Raw genomic sequence first — 23,882 nt, forward strand, 5'->3', positions numbered from 1 at the left:
TATCATTACACTGTGCTTTATTATTCATTAGCCTAGCATGTGGTGCTGGGTAAATGGCAGCGAGCAGGCGAGCGGTGCTATTGGTGCTAATTGCTCCGGATTGATAATGAGAGACAACGTAAGGAGAGCAATCCTCTGGGACACACACACACACACACACACACACACACATAAAGACAAGAGGGGATGTTTGATGTAGCTATGCGAGCCGACTGCAAACTATTAATACCATGTATTCAGAAAGAGCATCCATTAGCTCCAGCATCTGCAGGGTGAAAGGTCACGCTTCCTGTAGCAGAGAAAGTCAGAGCCGATGAATTTTATGACACTATAACGACAGCAGGATACTTCATTTAATTCATACAATCATTCTCATAGAAGTGCTTCCAAACCTTTCAAATTTTTTACCCCTTTAGGGGCAAAACATTAGCCTATGCTGGGTCCACACTAACCCCCCCCATCCAGGTGGAACAGATTCATTCACTGAGAAGATGTATGTCGTTTGGAAACATAAAAAACACTTCAAGACAAACAGCCTCAAGATGAAGTAATCAAGCAAATTCCTACAGAGATCAGATTTCAGTACGGGAAGTGTTCTGGTTTCTGTTTGTAGTCCGAGTTGTATTGACCAATCACGTATCAGCAGGCTGCGGGGTATGCAGGAAAAACAGAACTCAATCCACCGTCATGACATCACGGCTCCCATCAGCGTCATCTGTCAACGATTTAGCTAAAACAGCTAACAATCTTCTCTAGATCTAAAATTCTACTTGAGAAAAATCTGCTTGAGGCTGTCATGAAAGCTGATCAGTGTTCAGAATTCCCGTCTTCCCTGAATGCATCATAAATGATGGCTCCGCCCTCCGTCTCATGTTAAAGTAGTGTTCTTCTCCTCTCGAGGACAGACCTGACAAAGCTTCATGTTGTTCCTAATCTGCATCATGATGTTGTTCTTTCAGCAAACTGAAGAGCCGTTAATTAAAGTCGATCACAAGAAAATCTGTTTCTGTTTGGGCTTCATCCCGCTGCAGTAAGCCAGAGTGCAGCCTCTGTGTAACTTCCTGTTTACAGTGAGACTGAGACTCAGCACAGACAGATGAACGGGCGCTCCTCCGGGGGATGGGACGAACCGAGAGATGACAGCGTTTATGTAGCAGACACATCTGGAGGGAGAGTTTACCTTTGATCTGAACACATGGTCGCTTCTTGAGCTGCTGACTGGACTGTAAACAATGCAGCGCACGGAGGAGGACGTCTGGGCCTGAAGTCGTTTATCGCTAAGACCCCTTCAGTTAATGAAATGCTGGTGTAGCATGATGAAACTGGTCATCTGGGAGACGAGCCTCTGACAGCATGGTTGGAACATTTGAATCATTCCAAAGATAATGTGAATCTCTGAAATATTACTTGTTAGATGTCTCTAGTGTCGTCATGCAGACCTACATCTCTATACTGTATATTGTTTATTTCTATTTATTAAATCTAAATACATTAAAACACTATAAGACAGATTCCAGTAGAAAGAAAGCCAGAATTGAAAGTGTTTCCAGAGACCCTCTTCCCTCACAGCACAGTCGAGCAGTGATGAGCTCATGAACCCCCGACCTCTTCACTTCAGCTAATCAGGAGGAAACACAGAGACTGAATGCAGGGACTCCCTCAAGAAATCAGCTTTCTATTACGAGTCTGATGCAAAGACGAAGACTTATAAAAGCTCCGTCTGTCTGCTGCTCTGATCATCTGTCTGTTTAAAAGGAGGACGCTGCACTGCCCCCCTCTGGGCGTTCAGACTGCAGCTGAATCTTAACCACGATCAAACTCTGCTTATTCTGTGAGGTCATTGCTTTTCCTCTGTTGTTCTCCACCTCAGATAGCCTCACTCTGTGACCTCACGCTGACACACAGCCCTGAGCAGCACTTTATCATTACAGACAGACAGACATGTGCGAGATCACAAGAAGATCCTCGCTGCTCGATAACGCCGTGACTTTGCCCCCGGTGTTTGCACAGAGAACTGACTGAATCACAGAGTCACGCAGGCAGAAGTGTGGGCTTCCCTCGTAGAGACTCTGAATGACAGTTGGATTTACATTTTTACTGGATTCATGTACAGCATCCTTTTGGGATAATGTTCAGGTTTTTTTAGCCCTGTGTTTTGTCTGCAGGCTGCACACAGCCCAGCAGCCTCCACCAAGAAGAAAGGGAAGCTTCGTGTTGCCTCACAGACAAAGCCCAGGGCTCAGAGGCTGTGGTGGCCGACTAATGTTTGTGAAGCAGCTAAATTATCATGAGGCCGCTGTGATAGGTGACGGTGATGAAACATTTGTGACATTCTAGGGTCACAAATTCTAGTGTTAAATCAGTTTTCAGTGTTTATCTGTGAAACTTTAATTATTGCAGATTTATCAACAACTGTGAACGTGTTCAAGAAACAAACTCTAACATCTGATTGAAGTTGTTCAGATACAAATATCATGCAGAGACTTTAGGGGCGGAAAAACGTGAAATGTAAAAATAAGCAGTAAGCTGTAATAAGCTTTAAATATAAACGTGACCCCCCCCCACAGGTCAGATCACAGCCTGATCCTGCATCCCAATTAAGTCTTTTCATGTTTTAGTCTCAACAACATAAACTGGGTATACTTTTCAACTCGGTCTCAAATGCTGCAACAATCTGACAAAAATGACATCATAGATCCTTCCTGCAACAATCTGGGACCAACACCCTGAACTTCTCCCCAAACAGCCCCAGGAAAAGATGCTTGTTCTGCTCCACAAAGTCTCCTCTGAGGTCTGAACTGAGACTCAGCGGGCAGCAGAACTTCAGTCTTCTCTTCATGGTCAGAGCAGAAACTTTCTCTCCTCTTATCAGATCTGCAGCCTTCAGAATATTTGGAACTAAACCACGGCCTCTTTAGGTCGCCTCCTGAGCAGCAGCAGGTTGAGCGATTCACCTCAGTCCCCATCCAAAAAACGTGCACGCTCTCAGTACTCCCTCACTTCCTGTCTGCAGCTCTCAGCTCAAAGCCCATTGGTTGCAACTGAAGATGTCAATCTTTAAAAACACTTAATATTTAGTTTCATTTGAATAAAGCATCAGTTATTTCCATTAACAGCTGTTTGGTGTTGTTTTTAGGAAACGTCAATAGATGGGGACTATTTCCAGTGGCGGATTAATCCATATTTTTTGTCCCACACATTAAGTCAGAGAGCCTCCTTGTTTGCCGTCTGTTTGTTCCTGTATGAAGCACTTTGGGCTGCATGTCTGTCTGAACGGTGCTCTATAACTAAAGTTAAGTTGAGTTTTAAGACAACAGAATAAAAAGAGATGTTTCAGGCTTGGATCCAAACACAGAACGTGTCAGCCGATGCATTCAGATGTGTCACGTCTTTCATGAGGCCCTTAAGTCACCGTCAGCAGAACATGCTGAGCGTAATTAGGAGTCCTCACGATGAGACCATAACAACTTAGTTAATTAGAGGAGCACTGAGCATGAAAACAGACAACTGTGCTTCACTTTGAGGCTCCGTGTTTTACATCTTGTTACATGTTGTTTTCTCAGCTCCTGTTAATGAGCATCACCAACACAATTACAGATGCTGTTCTCGGGCATCTGCAAAGGTTTGATTATTACTGCAGTGAGATCTAATTCAAGAGCTTCCGTCACAAACGCTGACTGAAGAGCCAGAGTGAGACAAAAATGCTCAACTGGATTTATCCTCGGCTGCATCCCCGTCGAATGACGAGATAAATCACAGGCGTTAAAGTCATGCGGGACGACGTGTTGGATACGGAGGCAGTTTGGATTCATATCGGAGCTCGGCAATAAAAATCCTCAGATGTCAGCTGAGGGTGAATCCTCAATGTGCCTCCTCTATCATCAGATCAATCAATAATGTTCATTACTTCTGCACAGGGAGGAGAGACAAGACAAAACTTCTGCAATCATTTCTGCAGTAATTCATTTTAATGTAAGAGCTTCACAAAGTCCATCAGTGAATTTTAGAAGTCTCATTAAGTTTTGTGCGTTCAGTGACTCTGATTGAGGCTCGTGGTCCAGACCAGCTGCAGCTAGGACTCCAGCCAAACTCTGAATTAGCTAAAAGTAGGACCGTACTAGTGGACCTTGAGTCTGACATTAAAGATGAACTGAACTGTTCTGAGAGACTCGTTTTCCAGCCGGCTAACCGAAGCTCGCTGATTGGACAGCTCGGATGTCTGTGAATGGTCGGCTCTTTTAAGTTACACCTGGTCATTGGCTTTTTGCATAAGCCCTGCTGATTTTATCATTTATGTATCTGATCTTTACCTGGACTAGTGCAGGTGGCTGAGTCTCAATGTAATCATAGAGTTTAGCAAATCTTTTCAGAACAGCAGCAAGAAGCAGAGAAACATTCAAATGTATCATCAGCTGAGAAATCTACAGCTGCAGAAGTGCTGTGCATTTCATCATCTGATCCTTTTAACAAACACCTGCCTTCACTTTGCTTAAAGCTGCCAGTGAGTCTCTGTAGAAAGACATTATTCTAAATGCTGCCTAACTTTATTTTAAATATGAACAGTTTCATCTGTATGTGTAGTCTTGTGTTTGCAGCATTAAAGGTTTAAAATCAAGCTGCACAAAATCTAATTCTAATCCTGATCACGATTTTGTCTTCCCACGATTAAATAAACATGACTGACGTTTAAAATGCTCCGCCCGTAGAAAACGCTGCTGCACATCAAATCAAGCGCTCCCTAAACTAACAGCCCCTCCCCCAGGGGGCGATGGAGAGGTTTGTGCTTCACTTTCAGGGGAGCTGGCAGGTCATGTGATGAGCGCCGACCTCTCAGCGGCAGGTTAGAGAGGAAGAGTAAACAACAGAGACGGTCGGAGAAACTAAAGTCAAACGTGTGGAACAGAAGACGAAGAGCTGGTCCCCTGAAGCGGCTCGTCAGCGCTCGTTTGGAGGTGTTTCAGGTTTAAGTGATGTTAAGAAGAAACAATAATCAGCAAAGAGGTCATGAAACCTGCGTCTGCGCCGCAAAGCAACACGACTAACTTGTTGAAGCAGCTGAAAGAACAAAGTGCAGCATGATGAGTGTGTGAAGGCCGAGAGGAAGAAGGAGCTGCTGCCCGTCCTCCAGCGTCACGTCAGACATCCAGAACAGAGACGCTCACAATGTTCCTGCATTTATTCTACAAACTGGCTTCATGTGAAACAATAAAGACATTATTATAGTTAATCACCTTTACTCACGGCAGTGCTCTTTAACTGTCTGAATTACCCTCTCAACACACACACACACACACACACACACACACACACGCACACACAGCCCTCTGATTGACAGCCCTCCTTCCTCCCTGGGACTCTGCAGATGGTCTCTAATTGCTTCTGAGCGCAGCGTCAGTCTGCAGCTGAGACTAAATTGGAGGTTTGAGCTTCAGGTAAACACGCCGACTGTTTTCCAGCCGACTTCAAACACCTGCAGCCTCCAAGCATCCACCATGCACACATTAACACGGGCCTGATCCTCGCTTCATGTTGCTGAATGGATTCTCTCTGGTTAAAGACTTCTGTTGAACTGTGAATACTGAGTGTGGTGTTGCATACAGCCTTACATCAGCTGCTGAGGTCATGTGAGGCTTTTAAAACATCAACATGATACGAAAAATATTTATTAATGTGGGAAAGAGAACAAAAAATACTTTTTATCTTTAACTCCCTGAAGACAAGCACAAAATACCTGCAGTCAGGTAACGGAAGAGAGCATAAATCAGTGTTTCCGTCTCTGGTAAAATAAGCACCTGTCATGATTTAATGATCTCAGTTAAACATCTGCATGAGTTATGGGGCTCTTTCACTTCATTCAGTGCTTCACTATGGGAGCTGCCTTTAGGTCCTTCTGTAGCTCAAAAGACACCAAATCTATGGAACCATACCTGGATCTGATGCACGCAAGAAGAGTTTGATCCAGGGGGCGAGGATACACAGGAGGATGGGACAAATATTTCACATTTTGCCTTTAAAGATTTGGGTCATCAGTCTGACAAAGAGCACATCCTGGTGTAAAAGCTGAGGTCGTGAGAGCCTGATGAGTCATGAGGAGCGGAGTGTCTCTGCAGAGCTGCTTCCTCTGAGCTGACCCAGGCTGTGCAGAGTAAATGGGTCACCAGCAGAGCCACAGAGGAGTCGAACCCTCTGGGGACGTACAGTAAGAAAAGGAAGCGGCCCTGTCACTCCTCTGTGGCTGTCAAGTTAGCAGGCAGTGACACACACACACACACACACACACACACACACACACACAGACAACCACACACACCTCTGACTTTTCCCAAAATGCTTATTGTCCAGAGAGTGAGAGGCCCATCACAGGTGACATGTTGACAAGTAGTTTCTAACCTTGGGGCATATCAAACTCAAAGCTCAGCCCTGCTTTTAGTTGCAATGCATTATGGTTAACTGAGGCTTTACTCGATAGATTTCTCCTTTCATATTTATGAAAACGTCTGTTGTTGTAGATAGACTGTGGGGATGTAAGGGTTAAAAATTAAAGGCTTTCTCCATCAGCATCAAAAGTTGGGTTTATTGTTCTGGAGGCAGGTTGTTGATCACATCCTGGTTATTTAACTCTATGCAGATGTTGTCGTGATAATATCTCTAAGCTCACTCAGTCCTGCTTCTTTCACTCGAGAAATTCTGTCAAAGTCAAACGTATGCTAACAACCAAACACACAGCACACTCATACACACCTTAATCTGTTCCTGTTTAGACGGCTGTAACTCCCTCTTCAACAACGCGCCTCCAAATGGTCCCAGGTTGTGAACAAAGACCGGTCGTCAGTCTCATATCACTCTCATTCTTGCCTCCCTTCATTTGCTTTCATTACATACATACAAAGCCCAGCACGGCCTGGCTCCTGCGCGGCCTGGCTCCTGCGTACATAGCAGAACTATTGAGCCCTTATTCTAGCGGCTGTCCTCTCCGATCTTCTGATCGGGGCCTTTTCTCAGTTCCTCGATCATACTTCAAATCCAGAGGTGATCGTGCGCTTGAACAGTCTGAACATCAGGTCTGTGAATCTGTGGTCAGTTTTAAACAGCTGCTAAAAACTTGTTTCTTTAGGTCTGTGCATCAGGCTTGTGTGTGTGTATGAATTGATGCTGGTATGCGTGTTGTGTGTGTGTGTTGGTATGTTTGTTTGCCTGTTTGGGATCTGACTTGTTGCTCTCTCCTGTATGTAGAGCGCTTTGTTTTAAAAGGTGCTATTCAAATAAAGTTATTATTAACATTAGAGTGAGCAACGACACAGCAAGAAGTGTCGCTAACTTTAGCTAGGTTTGGATTAGCAACAGCTAACATGCAGAAAGGACTACACAGCTTGAAACTGTAGCTCACATCACAACAACAACGACACAGCTCCGCACAAAGACCAGATGGGTCAGAATCTCACAGAAGATCCCTTACATCAGATTCTCCATGACGGATTATCTCGCGCTGCATCAGGCTGCACAGGCGGATATTGGCACTGAAACCAAAAGCATCCAAAGCAGATCACTACAGACGGTGTCCGCTGAGACTGTGAGGATGTTTAAGAAAAGAGTGGAGCGGGGATGTTGACAACTGTGATGAATAAAGAAATAATTTATGTATATTAATGACTTCAATATTCCCACGCCAAAAGACACCTGCTCTCCTGCAGCTCATTGTCTTGGTGCCTCGCTATAACCTCATTCTGTGCAGGTTCTCAAGAGCACATTTACATTAAGGCAAAATATAAGAAGTAATTCCATCATTACTGGATTAATCTGAGATTTGAAACCACTAATTCCTGCTCACAAATAAGCTAAGCTAAACAAATAAAGGTTTTCAGACGTCAGCGTAACAAAACCAAGAGCACACATTACATTATGTACCTCTGAACGAGGTCATCTGAGAGCTTGAACTGGAAGAAGAGAAAATGTCCTGCCGTGCTCAGAGGAGACTCCATTAATCTTTGATTCACTGGTCTGGATCAGTCCACATCAATACCTATTTAAGCTAATTGTGTTTAACACTGCACAGAAACAAATAACTGACCAATTATTGACGAGCCATCGACCTGCAGCACTTGACTCAGTCTGACCCCAGCGCTTCCCATCCATCTGTGGAGACAACAATTAACTAAAACACAGCGACCCTGCAGAAGCTCAGCGCTGACAACCAGAACTGCAAACATCCACATCGTATCCGACCGATTAATCCCCCTGCAGCCCTCGGTTTCCTCCTACTGTTGTTTTAAGCACCAAATTCCTCCTCCCTGTGCATAAGAGGAGCACGAGGTGTAAATGCAGGCCACGCTGCATTTGATTCAAAAAATAGAAAGTGAATCTCAAATTGTCACAATTTACAGAATATTTTCATCTCTACAGGTTTGTTACATCACTTAAATGAGCACACAGGTCACAGACATCTCTCTGTGCCATGCAGAAAGGAATCAGCTCCACCTGGTTTATCTCTCCTTATCCACGGATCCTTTCATCCCCCAGTGTGAGCTTTAAATCTGCATGTTTGTCTGTTTACCTCCAGCTCCTGATGAGTCATTAGGTTTGTCTTAGAGCCATGAAGTCAAGTGCTTAAGATCAGATACAAACAATGAACCCATGGAGACCACAGCCTGTTCTCTGTGCTGCGTTCGTGCAGCAGGACTCTGCACCAAACTCTCTGCTGAATGACATTTGTGTCCTTTTCAGCCAAGCAGACAAATAAAGCCGACTCTCTCCAGCAGCTGTGTGCAGCTCTGCAGAGAAATAAAAAATGGGTCTGTTCACAGACGCTGCTGCTAACCCCTCGACCTTTAAAATTGTTTCATTATTTATGCAGCATTCAGCTCTGAGGCTGGAAAATGCACTTCAGCATGTTGAAGCTGAACACAGAAAGCTCTTTGAAAACGTGTAAGATGTTCAGATAGAGTTTTTTTCTTTCTCTGAGCCAGTTCTGTTACCTGGTTTTAGCAGACGCCTCTCTGATAACAATAACTAACAGTGCAGTTACGATAAATATACATGACAAAACTGTGATGGCTGACATGTTGCCACCTTTGACTAACATTACACACTAGCTCTACACTGTTGGAAGCGTCTGTTAGAAACACAGTCTGCTATCATCACCTGATAATTTACCTGAAACATGTTGGTTTTTTGGGGGGTTTAATGAGCGGGCGACCAGCTCTGTCATGTTCCTCATTTTACCTGTCACAAGCAGCGTCCCCACACGTGCTCGTCAGAGAAGCACACACACACACAGAGAGAGAACTTGTCGTACATCCGTCCTGTAAATGCGCTGATTAAGGTGTAACGTCTGTAACGTCTCCTGTTAGATATGGACCTTCTTATGCCACTAATTTAAAAGATTCTCAGTGCAGCTGCGTAGTTACTGTGTGTTTTATAACCGAGTATAACGAGTCTCTTTCATGCACGGCTCACCTGCTGCTGTGAAAACGAACCTGAGGGTGAAAAAAACAAGTCATTGGGAGACTTTGTAAAACCTACAACTCATGATGAACGTCAACAGAGCGGACAAGATGGCTGCTGTGTGTGTGTGTGGAAATAACTCAACAGAAGCAAAGTGAGCAAATTAAAGTGGTTTTGTGAACAAACACTGAAATGAGGTGAAATACGGTGTATCTTCTTTACATAGGGTAAATTATTGTTAACAATACATATGCTCGACCAGTCCCATCGCCGCCACAGGTGAGCCATCATTTTGTGGGAAGCACTGAGTGCACTGACACCTGACAATACCCGAGACCTCGTCTCAGGCTGTATCAGACGCCGATACCAATACTGACGTTGGTATTGGAACAACTCTACTTTATGGGAACTTTTTCTATGAGAACTCAGAATACTCATTTACCTCATAAGCACAAAAGCAGTATTGAACCACACGTGTAAATATATGTACATCCCTGCTTTAAAGGCAGGAGTAACACCCCGATATCAGCAGAAAGAGGCACATTTACAGACAGTGACGTCACATTTCAGGGGTCATGAAGTCTGTTTCATGTTTATCAATCAAGAGTCCAAGCATGAACCATCCAGAACTCATTGACTTACGTAGACAAAGCTGCTCCTGTCTTCAGCAAAGCAACAGTAAGCATGAAGTTAAACAGCACAAGCACCACGCGCCCGACAGGACACATGAGACCTGACGCATTCACACTCACAGGCACATCGTCAGCCTTCATTAAAGAAACAAGCAGTTATCACAACACAGAGGCCTCTCAGAGGTCACAAGTGGTCACTTACCAACATTGATGACGTTGGCTGACAGGAAGTGGCTGCAGGGCAGGCTGGCAGTGCTCACGAACGAGTCGCCGTCCGTCGTCACCGTAGTCCTCGACCTCAGAGACGGGTTCGGGGAGTCGGTCACCATGGCCATTCTGGCTGCAACAGACTCCATGACTGATGGATGATGGATGAATCCAAGTGGTCAGGCTGTGCCAGCAGATATGAAAGGTGTAAGCTCTGAAGAGTCTTCCCTGTGTGTGCCTTTAGAAGCTCTGATACAATCCAGTCAATAAGAGCAGCTGGAGATGAAGCCCGAGGAGTCTCTCATCGTCAAAAATATTCCATAGAAGAAGAAGTAAACGTTGGTTGGCAGGCGGTTCCTCAAACTGAAGATCAGAACAGGGGAAGTCTAGACCATTCCCAAATCCAATCCAATATTCAAAAAGGATTTAAGTCACAGGAGAAAATGTGACATAAAAGTTCCCAGAAATATTCCAGAAATGATGCTTGATAGGATCCAAAGGGACATCTAGTCTTCCCTCACAGAGGAGCAGGTTAGGATGAAGGTCATCTCTCTCCTGGTCCTCCTGGTCCTCACCTTAATCACAGGCAGGCCGAGCTGCTACAGTCACCTACAGCAGAGACGGACAGACAGAGGAGAGGAAAATATAACAGAGAAGCATGAGACCTCAAAGGACTTATGAGCAAAGGATTGTGCTTAAAATTACAATTAGCATAAAGACATCAGAGTAGGACGAAGGAAACATTACAGAGCCACAGTTAGGACTCCGTGCATGACTTCAGTGTTTGCACGAGCAACGAGCATCTAATGGCAGATTTTTCACAGTGGTTATATCTCCTGAGCCCTTTGAAACATTTGTTTGCTCTTTCACACACGTAGCACACCGCGGGAGATCGTCTGTGTCAGGTAGGAGAAGGAGAAGTCTGACGTAAAGGTGACTGTTTCTGGGTTAATATCCCTACAACGTGTATCAGGATGTTTCCGCAGTACAAGCACAAGAGTAGAAAACATAAAACAGACAATGAGGCGAAGAGTCTGCTTAAAATCCAGGTCAACAGATTCTGACATTTGCGTCCTCCGAGCAGCTCAGCATAAACACAGGACATTTCAGGAGAACTGTGCATGTGTGCGAGGGCTTCTACTGTACAGGCAGAGATGTAAGATGTGACATTTATCAGATCTACAATATACTGTGTGATTAATGAAACTCTTATGAGCATCATATAACTGGTGGATTTATTTCAGACTCCAGGATTTACAAAAGACAACAGAGACCCACTTATTAGCTGACATGTAGCATCCTGGGTTTCTGTGCGTCTCTCTCAGTGTGCATGAATAGCAGAGAAGCATCAATACGATACTGACATCAGATATCCATCATTGATTGGCTTGAATATCTGGATCTTAGTCTACATGCATGTGCTCAATCATATGTCAGCAGTGCAGAGGGCGGCCATTTTGCTTGATGGGAGAAGGAGGAGCTTCAGAGTCTGATGTTTGGACGCTTGTTACACCAACAGGTTCCACAGTTTGTTAAAATATCTGCAGAGCCAATCACTCATTAGTGGTTACATTCTCAACGCTAGTGAACAATCGTTTGGTTGTTCTGCCAGTTTGACATTTATGAGGCTCCCTGGTATGAGATGGAAAATCACAACTAAACATGGCACCTTGGTTTAGCCATATTAGTGCAGAAGCAGTTTATTATCCACTGGGAAAAGGTTGATTTATACTAGTTCCCAATTAGAAATGTAACATATCTACCTCGATAAGGTGCACATGTTTGTTCTTCTGTTTTTGCCTTTGATGCCCTCACTGATAGCGGACAGCCTGCTGTTGTTATGAAAACGGAAAAAACATGAGTCTGTCCCGGTCTGTACATGCTGTTTTATTTTGAAAAGACCGGATGCTGTATGTTGTTTTCGTGTGTGACTTCCTGTTTGGAACGATCTGCTCTGTTCAGCTTGACGTGTGTTTGAAGCGGCCTCCGTCAGAAATAGACCCAGGGCGTATCTTTAGCGGAGCAGAGCGGAGACACGCTTCTGGGCCGCGCCGAAGACGGACCGCGGCGCGTGCTGTGGTATCATGAGCATTGACTCTAATGGGCGCGGTCGACTCCGGAGGTCGCGGCGCAGACAGAACGTGCCACGGATCCTGTAGGATGTGAGGGTGGGCTTCTACACATGGTAAGCGCGATGTAACCGCTGAGCTAAACTGGTGCCCCCATGTGGTGCATCGCTGAACATGCACACACGTATTTTCTAGTCACACACACAGTCAGTCATTGATGCCCTTACGTCAGCTGTGGTTGTTGCTCCGGTAATCGTGTTGTGTGTTGGAGAGCGCGAACAGCTGCTTTATGAGCGGGGTCGGATTCGTGACGTGGAAGAACTCTTTTACCACTAGTTGCAAATATTAGCTTTCTCGAGCACAAAGTGCAGAAGCAAGCACCTGCTTCTCTTAACTTCTTGCACCAGCTACCAAAAGGCTTACCGTCTTTCCCTATTTCTTCTATCCACGCCCAGCGCCATTTATTTTTTAATCCTTTATCATTTAGGACGGCATCTTCCCCAGGCTTCATGAATTTACTCTCCCTCCTCCTCTCCTACGTGACGTCTCCGCTCAGGCATCTATGCAGCATAGGACTCGGTTCAAGCACATTTTTCCAAGACCCGCCCCATTCTACTTCTGATTGGCTAATAATGTTAGTTTGAGAGAGGGAGAGTTGTGTTCCTCTCATATCATTGGCAGACGAACTCATGAACTCAAAAGTAATATCATGACGTTTTTCTTCAAATATGGGACCTTTTTTTTTTTTTTTTTTCCGCCGCACGCCGGAAATCCAGCACGGTGCCGGAATACTTTAAGCCCTGCAGGTGGGGTAAGGGTGTCTTTTTTTTGATAGAGCCCCTGCCTCCTGAAATGTCTGAGCACGTCCCAGGTCAGAGGTCGCTAAGGGTCACTTCTCACGGCCTTTGGCTTCCCTCAAACTTAAGATGACCTCAGTTTATCAAAGCTGCTAAAAATGGACGTCCCAGCACGAGTCACAGATTTTAAATGATTCAGACAGACGATGACCGGCCAGAGAGGAGGAGAAGCAACAAAGAGAAACACGACTGTTGTTAAAGGTTTAACAGGAAAGAAAAGATTCATGTCGAAGAACATTCATTTCTCTGGTTTGAGACAAAAGTTGACAGCTGCAGGTATGTTTAACCACACCTCACACTCGCTTCACCTCTTCACCTGAACTTCGTTTGTTTGCTCACCTTCCCACCTCCTGACACACATCACACACACACACACACACACACACACACACACACACAGAACCACACAAAGTTTAGATAAACATGAATACAGCTACCACAATGCGGATCCTTTAAATCAGACGACTTTTTAATGTTACTCTTTAATAATATCTTCCACCGGCCGGCTGGGGATGTAAAACGTGTGTGTGTGTGTGTGTGTGTGTGTGTGTGTGTGTGTGAGGAGGATGGGGCCGGCTGTCGGACGTGTTGAGATCTGTTTTTAAAACGTTGGCGGTCAGATTGCCTGAGCTGCAGGCCTGGGCACGTTCTCGTCATCATCAAACACACACACACACACACACACACACACACACACCTGGACACAGGAGAAGGTGTGTGTTTGGGGGGATGTTGTGTGTTTTACTAACACAGGAATGTTAAGTGGTAATTCCTACACCAACATGCTGTCGGAAGTTTTTTACCCACTCACTGATTCATTTGGAGAACAAAGATGGTGAAACTTGGACGTCATATTTTAAAGCAGTTTTTGAAACGTGCAGCTGACGGAACATTTAAACATCTACAGGCTGATGAAAAGGGCAGAAAACTTCTATAATCTGACCGTGAAACATTTCAGAAAGCCGCTTGTATCCATATACGTTGTGAGACCGACTCAAAGATGACACAGAACTGCCTTCATTCAGTGCTTTAAGGGCAGCATGATGTTCAGACTACACCTGTCTTAAAGATGTTAACGCCGCCACGTGCAGAAAAGTGACGGATGGGAAATCAATTGCAAACACAGGGATGACTGTTTCTCTCTAAATGTGACTCGACAACCGAGAAAAAAGACGCCCGAAGTCGAGCAGAGGAGAGTTTGGTGATTACGGAGAGAGAACAAGCTGGAAAAAGAAGAACAACCCTCAACATCTAAGCATCTAAATCCATTTTCCACCAAATGTCAAACTTAGTGTAAATCACAGGGTCAAACTAAACTGACTAAGCAACTCTTCAGCGTTACAGGTGAGGCTGACATCATGGAAACTGAAAGCATTCGCTCTATGTGATAGCCTGTTATTAACGGAGTGACTGACTGAAGCTATGAATGAATACGCTGTTGTGACTCACTCTCTGCCTGCAGGAAACACTTCAGCTATTGAAACACAAAGACGATAACAGGCACGAGATCTCGTCCTCGAAAGTCTTAAAGTGGAAACGTGAGATAAGATCCGGTCTGCCCGCGTCTCGACAGGAAGGTGTGGCTACATGTGGTGACTTCTCCTGCACAGGCCACACTGCTCTCTCGGCCCAGGTGTGTCAGGAGGACCTCAGACATTTTCAAATAAGCGATCAAGAACGGACAATTTCACTCTGCATTAAAAAAACAATAAGCACTGGATAATTGTGACAGTTACACTCAGAGAACTTCAGCTGCTGGATCCATGTGCAGCTGTCATTGGCCGAGAGGCGGGGTTACAGCTGGACAGGTCACCTGTCAATCACAGGGCTGACACTTAAAGACAGACAACCTTTCACGCTCACACTCACACCTACAGGTGATTTAGAGTCAGCAGTGAACCTAACGAGCATGTCTTTGGACCTTGGGAGGAAGCCGGAGTACCCGGAGGGAACCTAAGCATGCACGGGGAGAACATGCAGACTCCACACAGAAAGGCCCACTACGTCTGAGCCGGGAATCGAACCAGGATATTTCTAGCTGTGAGGCGACAACACTAACCACTGCACCACCGTGCAGCCCTGGTTAATTGTGATGTTTCTATATGAGCTACAACAGCAAACCAAGCCATCAGGAGGACCACTGATTATTTCTATATAGTTAGTTTTAATGTGAGTAAGCGCTGGCAGCGGGTCAGTGTCAGGCGAGGAGATTAACTGCACGCTGCACAAACATAAAGACTGACAGTGAGTGATACGTTTGACTGTTGACAGAAAGCAGGAGGAGATTTTCAAACACGACTCAGGACAAGATCAGCAAAGAGAGGAGGCGTGCCGCTCTGTCCACAGGGGACGCAGACATCCACATCTACGTGAAAGTTCACAAGTTCCAACTTTGATTTTTGCTTTCACACCCGGCTGTTCTCTGAGGTAAGGCCTGAGTTTAGGAACCACAAGCTTAAATGTGGTTTTGGTGCAGATAGTCCCATGAATATTACCATATGACCTTAGTTAGACCAAGTTTGCATCAAACACAGAGTGATGCAGGAACGGCTGCTTGCTGCACCCCGAAATGCATTGACAAGAGAGGGCTGACAAAATAAACTTTTGTGGTACAGCATGCACAACAAAATTACACACACACACTCCTGGACCGTTGTGGATTCGACGTGTATCACTCTCCTGAACTCTCACATGTACGGCCTCATGTTGAGCAGGGCTATTACTTAGAGTAATGACTGCAAAATGGAACAAAAGACTTCCTGCAGGCAGTAACATTAACCTGCAGGTCAACACCCTTTTTGTAACAAAGTGCAGCAAGTCAGAGACAAGCTGGAGCAGGTCACGCACTTAACCTCTGTTTCACAACACCCAGCGTGAGTGAAGTCAGCGACAGAGCGAGAGCTTTCGGATCAGACCCTGTGAATGAAACACAACCGTAAGAGCACGTCGCAGCCGGGGGATAAAAGACGTGACACGGAGCAGCGGCTGCCGTTAAAGTGTCAGAGCACAAATCGACTCTCATGGCTACAATCTACACGGCCACAATGACAGCCTGAATAATGCATTGTGAGTGTGTCAGAGGGTGAGTCAGCTCCAGCAGAGTGTGTTTCAGCTTGTGGTTTGGACTGCCGGCGGTTGTTGTGACTAACATGTTACAAACTGCGTCGTCTGTGGAGCGGGCTGAATGAGAGGGAGGGAGGCAGGAACACAAACCGTGGAGCTGCTGATGAGCGTGTTGTTTGTTTATGGAACCGTTCCCTTGCACAGACTGTATCTCTGCCAGTAGCAAGATGCTACATGCTAACATTAAAACAACCCACAATGGCTCTTTCCTCCAGTCTCCACCTGCCTCTCTCTCCACACGACACATGCACACACAATGGGAGCCATTCAGTGCACATCATTTCAAGAGGTTTCACCAAAGTGTGCAACCAACATGATGTACATGGCGATGAAGAGTATGTTGCTTAAAACTGATGCTTAATCCCTGAGGTTTCACCATCTTCTGTGACAGAAGACAGTTTGTCATCAGGGTCAACAGAACATCTGAACAGTTGGATCCACTGTCAGTAAATTTGGTTTATCGTTCATGGTGCCAAGAGAATAAATCTTACAGCTTTTTGTGACCCCCTGACTTTGTTCCGGCTTCATTTGAAGGTATTTAAAGGTGTTCAATAGTCTTGCAGACCTGCAAATCTAGTGAAGTTCAATCATCCCCAGAAAACGGTGAGTTTTCGGCACATCCTGTGTTACCTGTCAGTCTTTAAAATCATTACCTATCTTGCATTACAACTAAAACACCTGAACAACTGGATGCCATTATATTGTGTTCGTACATTTATGATGCCAAAGAGGAAAAATCCAGTGGACTTTGTTGAACCACTGATTTTGATCAAAATGTAGCATTCACTGAGCAAAATAGGAAAACTACAACTTAATCCCTAATCGCATGGGACGAGTGTTACCTGGGGACCTAATTTGTAATTATTGCAGAGGTAGTCTGTAATCTTAATCCTGTGTGAATTGGCCATGTCCATAATTTATAAATTAAAAATTCCAGCTCAAATTACCGACAAACTCAGAGGTGATCTGATAAATTATATTAGTCCTGTAATTCGGGGCCAAGTTTTTGTTATCTCCGCGCCTTTTTCCTGCCTCTTTCCCGGTCGAGAACGATGGAGGCTGCGGTGGAAATTAGAAACAAAAGTTCAGGAGGCTCATCTCGCTACACAGCAGATGGACCCATTCGCAGAAAGAGCAAACTCAAATCCAACACAAGAGCGAAATTGTGAAAGACGATGAGAAGGATGATGTGCGTGGCAACATGCGGTAAGGAACGTTGTTCTATCTTTCAACAGGCTCAAGGCTTTAAGCAGATGTTACACGAAGCCTTGACATTTTCAATCATATCCGGGGGAATAATGTCTGTAATTTGTAGTAAAATACACACTTTGTTTATCTCGTGCAAATGCACCGCACGAAACACAGACGTGTGGGGTCTTTTTTGAATCACATGAGGTCCCAAGGTAACACTAGTCCTGTGCGAATACGGCTTTAAAACATCCATCCATCAATTATCTACACCTCTCATCCCATTCAGGGTCGCAGGGGGCTGGAGCCTATCCCAGCTGTCACTGGGCGAGAGGCGGGGTTACACCTGGACAGGTCACCTGTCAATCACAGGGCTGACACATAGAGACAGACAACCTTTCACGCTCACATTCACACCTACAGGTGATTTAGAGTCACCAATGAACCTAACGAGCATGTCTTTGGACTGTGGGAGGAAGCCGGAGTACCCGGAGGGAACCCACGCATGCACAGGGAGAACATGCAGACTCCACACAGGAAGGCTCACTACGTCTGAGCCGGGAATCAAACCAGGAACCTTCTAGCTGTGGGGCGACAGCACTAACCACTGAACCACCGTGCAGGCCGAATTTAAAAGCATGGCATATTTATGTTCATATAACATTTGTGTATCTGAGTGTATGAATGGCATTAGATCATCTGAATCTTCAGCCTGTCATCTGGACAGAAATCCGATGACTATTTAAATTTTTAGAGTCTTTATCTGCTCATACCGACGACGTGACGATGTTTTCTTGCGTCCTCACATGAATCACTGCAGCTCATCGTTGGCCACAAAAGCATCGAACAGCCGGGAATATATCTTTGACATTGATATTGGTGTTTGGTTTTGACTGTGATGTTCAGTTAGAACACATTTCTGGCAAAAACAAAATATTTCCTCCTGTTGAATAAATGCATGCACACCCACACAGAGCACACAGAGCAGGAACACACTTTCCCTGGAGGCTGCAGAGTTTTCAGCCTCTCAGGTCTTTAGCCCAGGTGAGGTGCTGGGTTTCGATGCTGTTAAATCCCCCGTGACTGAGCTGAAAGAGGCTGAAAACCAACACCCTGCCGAAAACCAAGCCTCCACAAAGGGATGGAGAACCGGCTTTTCCCATCAAACCACACTCACGTTCATCGCTGCCAAGCTCGGGTGATACAGTCGGCCAGCGGCGTCTCAGTGTGTGTGTGTGTGTGTGTGTGTGTGTGTGCGTTTGTGATGTGTTTTTCTCAAGAAAGTCATGGAGTCACACAAACACGGTTACTGTACTTCTCATAAAGCTGAGAAGGCGAAACAGGAAGAGGAAAAATATGCCGTTTTTTTCTCTCCAAACAGGAGGTGATGAGGTGTCTCTACTGAGCCAAGAGAGAACATCAAAGTGTGACAGACAAAGAAAAACAGCCTCACTCTCCTCACACAGACCAACTGTAGCTGTTTGCACCACATCACTGAACACTCTGGCAGAACTGATGCTTTTTAAATGTCATGTGGGACAAACCTCAACAGTACAGACACTGTTAAGAGGTGCTGAGAGCAGGGACCAGAGGGACAGGCAAAAGACTCGGAAGAAGCCGTTCTGTCCTGCAGCGTGTCCAGAAGCATCAAAATCAACTGCGACCACTTCTCGCCCCTTTCGCACGGCCCTCTGCGACATTCTGTATAAAGGGAAAATACACAGATTGGGGGTGCAGTTTTCTTACAGGAAAACTGTCTGGAGAAAGGCTTCAAATGCCTTACAGCCGCGACTTTAAGTGGGTGGAGTTATAAAGTCAGTTAGGGACCTAAATGATAAAATCAGCTCTTTAAAAATGAAGGGCCTAATTCACTAAAGGATTGTGTTGCTTTCGAGCCCGCTCAACCTGAGAAAACAAGACAAAAAGACTCCTAACTCTCCAAGCACATGCAAAGGGTTAAATGCACCCCAACCTACGCTGCAGAGCAAACAGCGTCTCTGTGCTCCCGTGCTGTTTGCGCGTATTTAAATGAGTCATTTCACAGGGGGCAAATGTGGCCCCTCTCTATGCAAATGCACCTCATTGCAAAGTCCAATTTGCACGGATCTGCAGAACTTTATGGAATATCATCAATTTGCTTTGTGACTCGGACCATGAGACGGAGCAGATAGAGGAGGCAATTTATGGTGCTTTTAAGGGCTGCAATCCGTTCTTAGTGAATACCCCCTTAAGAGTCATGTCAGAAATCAGAGCGGGGCGACGAATTCAGAACAATAATGCTCCAACAATTCTGTTGTTGGACTTTCAGATGACTTCACAGAAGATCTCCCACAGTCCAAAGACATGCTCGTTAGGTTCACTGGTGACTCTAAAATTGCCCGTAGGTGTGAATGAGCGTGAAAGGTTGTCTGTCTCCATGTGTCAGCTCTTTGAATGACAGGTAAACCTGCCTCTCGCCCAGTGACAGCTGGGATCGGCTCCAGCCCCCCTGCGACGGTAAACAGGATAAGTGGTGGACAAGAAGCAACAACAAAACAGTTCAACAAACCACTTAAACATGTACATCATGATTTAGGGTTAAAGGAATAAAACCTCATATTTGTAAAGGCATATTTGGTTTATCTAAGTTTATCTAATAAAGTGTCCTGATGTATACGTTCCAGCAGACCTACTCTGGTTGTGAGAGGACAGAGAACTAATATTCCCCCAGAGACCCGAGGCTTTACAAACAGACATTTGACAGTCAAAAGGAAACTTTTCTCACAGCTCATTTCCAAGTCAGATACTCTCCTTTCTGTACGGTCAACCGGACTTCCAGAACAGTCAGCGTGTGGGCAACGTACCCGAAAAGGTCAAAGTGACTCACAACCAGACGCACACGATTAAAAGTAGGACATTATTTAGTAGAAGAAAGGAATAAAGTGCGGCTCTGAAAAGGTCAGGAAGTGTTCCAAACGTACGGCGACGAACCCGGGACACAGTTTGTTTTGTTTTCCTGGGCATAGGTTAATCATATTCCCACATGACTTACTCAGAGTAGAGAACTTATCGTGTGGTCTCTTTGTCTCAGGATGTAAATGTGTTTTGTCTTGTTTCAACCTGCCGTCACTTTCATCTCCGTGTGCTGCTGAGCTAATTACACACCTCAGACACGTTAATTACTATTCCCACCGCTCACTGTTGAAGCTGTGATTGATTTTCTAATGTAATGACTGCTGGGTGGTGCCACTACAGCTTTACACACTCACATGCTGCCACTTGTTAGTCTGCCAATGAGCTGGCAGAACTGCATGTTACCTGGTTATGTTAATGAATCAGAGGGTTTCAGTTAATGACAGTCAACATTGTAAAAGATCCTCCTCAAAATACTTCTTAATAAAGCTTTCCACACAAACACTCACCAAGAACGACGTGCAGACTGAATAGATTAATACTTTGTTTGCTTTTTCTTAGCCTAGCTTAGCACAATGACTTGAAACAGAGGAAAGCTGTAGCCTGGCTCTCTGCAAATTCAAACAAAGCACTTTCAAACATTTCTAAAGCTCAGTGAGGGTGCGTTTGTAAATAGTTACTCTGAACACACACATTGGAGTGTGTAGGAATATACCGTTACTCTGAGTAGCAGAGCACTCTGCTACAATCCTAGCTAAATGTAGCTAGCTTTAACGGTGGACTGAAGGTTGAATTTGCTTAAATTATCAACACTTATTGTTTTCCTGAAGTTAGCTAACAGTTATTGGTTGTTGTTGATGTTGTGTTGAAATATTAGCGCTAATTTGCTAACTTCCTTTAGACAATAAAACCTACTCAGCCAATTTGTTTGAGTTAAGTTGTAGGTAAACAGTAACGTGTAAATGGTATAATGAGGCGTTACCTGCTAATGTGGTTAAACATTAACACAAGCAAAGTCAAACACAAGCAATGGGCCTATTTGCTGTAGCTTAATGTTAGCCATAGCTAGCCTACATGTCTACTTTTAAGCAGTTTCCCATAGCTGAGTTGCTAATTTGTCCGTCCAGAAAGAGCTCTACTTTTTTAAACAGCTGTCAGATTGGATTCAGTGTCTTCTCCATCTCTATTAAATACATGAACCAACACAAATGTAAACACAAAAACTGATATATATATTACTATATACTAATATTTATTGATTAAACAAATTAGATGTGTGTCAAATATTTAACTGATATTTGTTTGATAATAAACACGAGCTTCTAGGTGCAGCCAGCAGGACAGACGTGTTGTTCAACAGGAAATAATCTGAACAATAACTTGAACCACAAACTGTTGCACTTTGAGTCGCAACATATAGGCTAGCTGTTTCCCTCTGCTTCAAGTCTTCATGCTAAGCTACGCTAATTGCCTCCTGACTCCAGTTCTGTACCTAGGCAAGACAAGTTTAGTCGATAAAGCCCCATTTATACATAGAGCAATTCAAAGTGTGTTATACAGTTAAAAACAGAACATCAAGAGCTTTAAATAAATGTGACATTGAATTAAAATACAAAATATGTTAAAATATAAGATCAGGTACGGTAACAATGCAACAGTATATGTTTAAGCTTAAGTCTCCTTTCTCTTTGATTATACCTCCTACTATTGTGATATTAATTTTACCCTTTTATTTTGAAATGTGTTGTGTAAAAAGTTTGAATAAAAACAAATTAAATGATTTAAAAGTTGTTAAAATAATTAAAATAGCAAAAGTGCAGACAAAGGGTGCATTGTGAAAACAAATCATAAAATTCTGAGTTTAAAAATAAGTTTGCAGCCATGAGAGAGTCGAGAAGGCAGAGTGGAAAACAGACGTTTTTAAGGTGGGCAGAGTCGAGGCTCGCCCAACATCATCTGGGAGATGATTCCAGGTCTGTGCTGCACGATAACAAAACGCTGCTTCACCGTGTTTTGTTCTGACTCTTGGGACGGCCAGTAGGCCAGCCCCAGATGTCCTCAGGGTCCTACACGGTTCATATGTCACAAGCATATCAGAGATGTATTTGGGCGCTGAGCCACAGAGAGCCAGTCAGCCAACTCTCTGAAGCTGCTTTCCCACTGGTCAAAAAATTCACTAACACCTGCTAACACCCGGCTTTTTTGCTTAGTGGGAAAAGTTACAATCTGCATTCAGACCTGGGTCACATGACTCTGCAGTAGATCGGGTAATAATCGCCTCGGTGCCGATCAGCATTGATGGGAACACAAAACCTGTGTCGACACGCTAATCTCCGCCCTCTTTCCGGCGCGATGCTATGCTCCGTCTGTAACTTCTGCGACTCCTCGTCATCTCGGCTACAAACTCCGCCCGTCTCTGTCCGAGCAGCGCTCGAACATCGTTCCAAACTTGTTGGCGCCGAGTTTGATAAACAGACTGAATGAGTAATAAATACAATAAAGACCTAACCACCGTAACATCTTCACTGGTTACTAACCCTGTCTCCGGAGTCTTGTCTTGTGACGTCAGACGGTGATGCAGCAGAAAAGAGACCAGGAGTATACTCCACCTGAAATGGGAAAAAAACAATCGGCATCTACAAGCAGGTTTTCCCGGGTCTGAAAATCCCGCGTCAACGCACTAATTGCAGTAGGAAAGAGGTACATGTTACAGGTTGCCAGTGTAAGGATGATAAAACTGGAGTGATGTGCTCATACTTCTTAGATTTCATGAAGACTCTTGCAGCAGCACCAACACAAAGATCCATCTGATCATCTCACCTTCTTTAAAATCTTCTTGTAACATCAACAACAACAAAATATCAGCTGTGAAAAGGTGTTCACGTGAACACGGACATGAATGTAGAGTTCAGTTCCCCCTCACAGGTGTGTGGCTGCGTGCACACTGACTGACGTCTCACTCTGCTGTTGTGTTGGACTTGTTATGGTGAGACAAATGACACCTTCATCATCGCATTACTGCAGGAAACCAGTGACCTTTCTGTGAGTCTCAGCTCACAGAATAAGTGAAAACACCTGAGGGGCTCTGCAGGCCGTGAACACACACTGTGTTAACATGAAGCATAAAAGGTCGATATTTTAGAAGACTTTATAATAAGTTCTTTTTTCTCTGATCTTGAATGAATAAGCAATTGTTCATCACATGTTTTGTGCTAACCCAAATGTGCATGCCTGTTTGATATTCATTGGATTGAAATAGGGCAGTGAGCTGTGATTTAATCCAGGGGGGGAATGCAAATGAAGCGACACACTTTTCGATGAAATATACACTTTGAATAAGTTAATAACTAAACAGAATAAGGTCTCAGACACAGCCAGGGAAAGCATTAGCACTGGAACCCTATCATCACTCTTTAAAGTGTGTTTACAGTGGGCAGTTTGCAAAAGCTTCCTTTTTTCTACTATTAACTAAC

The 23,882-nt window shown here is 44.5% G+C and overlaps 1 protein-coding gene across 1 annotated transcript in view; it reads right to left on the reverse strand.

Annotated features, from left to right (window-relative positions):
• plch2a (phospholipase C, eta 2a) overlaps positions 1 to 10,408 on the reverse strand; it is a 173,965-nt gene extending 163,557 nt beyond the window's left edge. Inside the window, exon 1 of the mRNA XM_069660988.1 lies at positions 10,276 to 10,408. Within this exon, the coding sequence (XP_069517089.1) occupies positions 10,276 to 10,408 (133 nt within the window). The remainder of the gene's footprint in view (positions 1 to 10,275) is intronic.
• Between the last annotated feature and the right edge of the window lie 13,474 nt (positions 10,409 to 23,882).

This window comes from Semicossyphus pulcher, unplaced genomic scaffold (assembly GCF_022749685.1).
Source record: "Semicossyphus pulcher isolate SPU_LCO1_2020_fin unplaced genomic scaffold, fSemPul1.0.p SCAF_13, whole genome shotgun sequence".
NCBI lineage: Eukaryota > Metazoa > Chordata > Actinopteri > Labriformes > Labridae > Semicossyphus > Semicossyphus pulcher.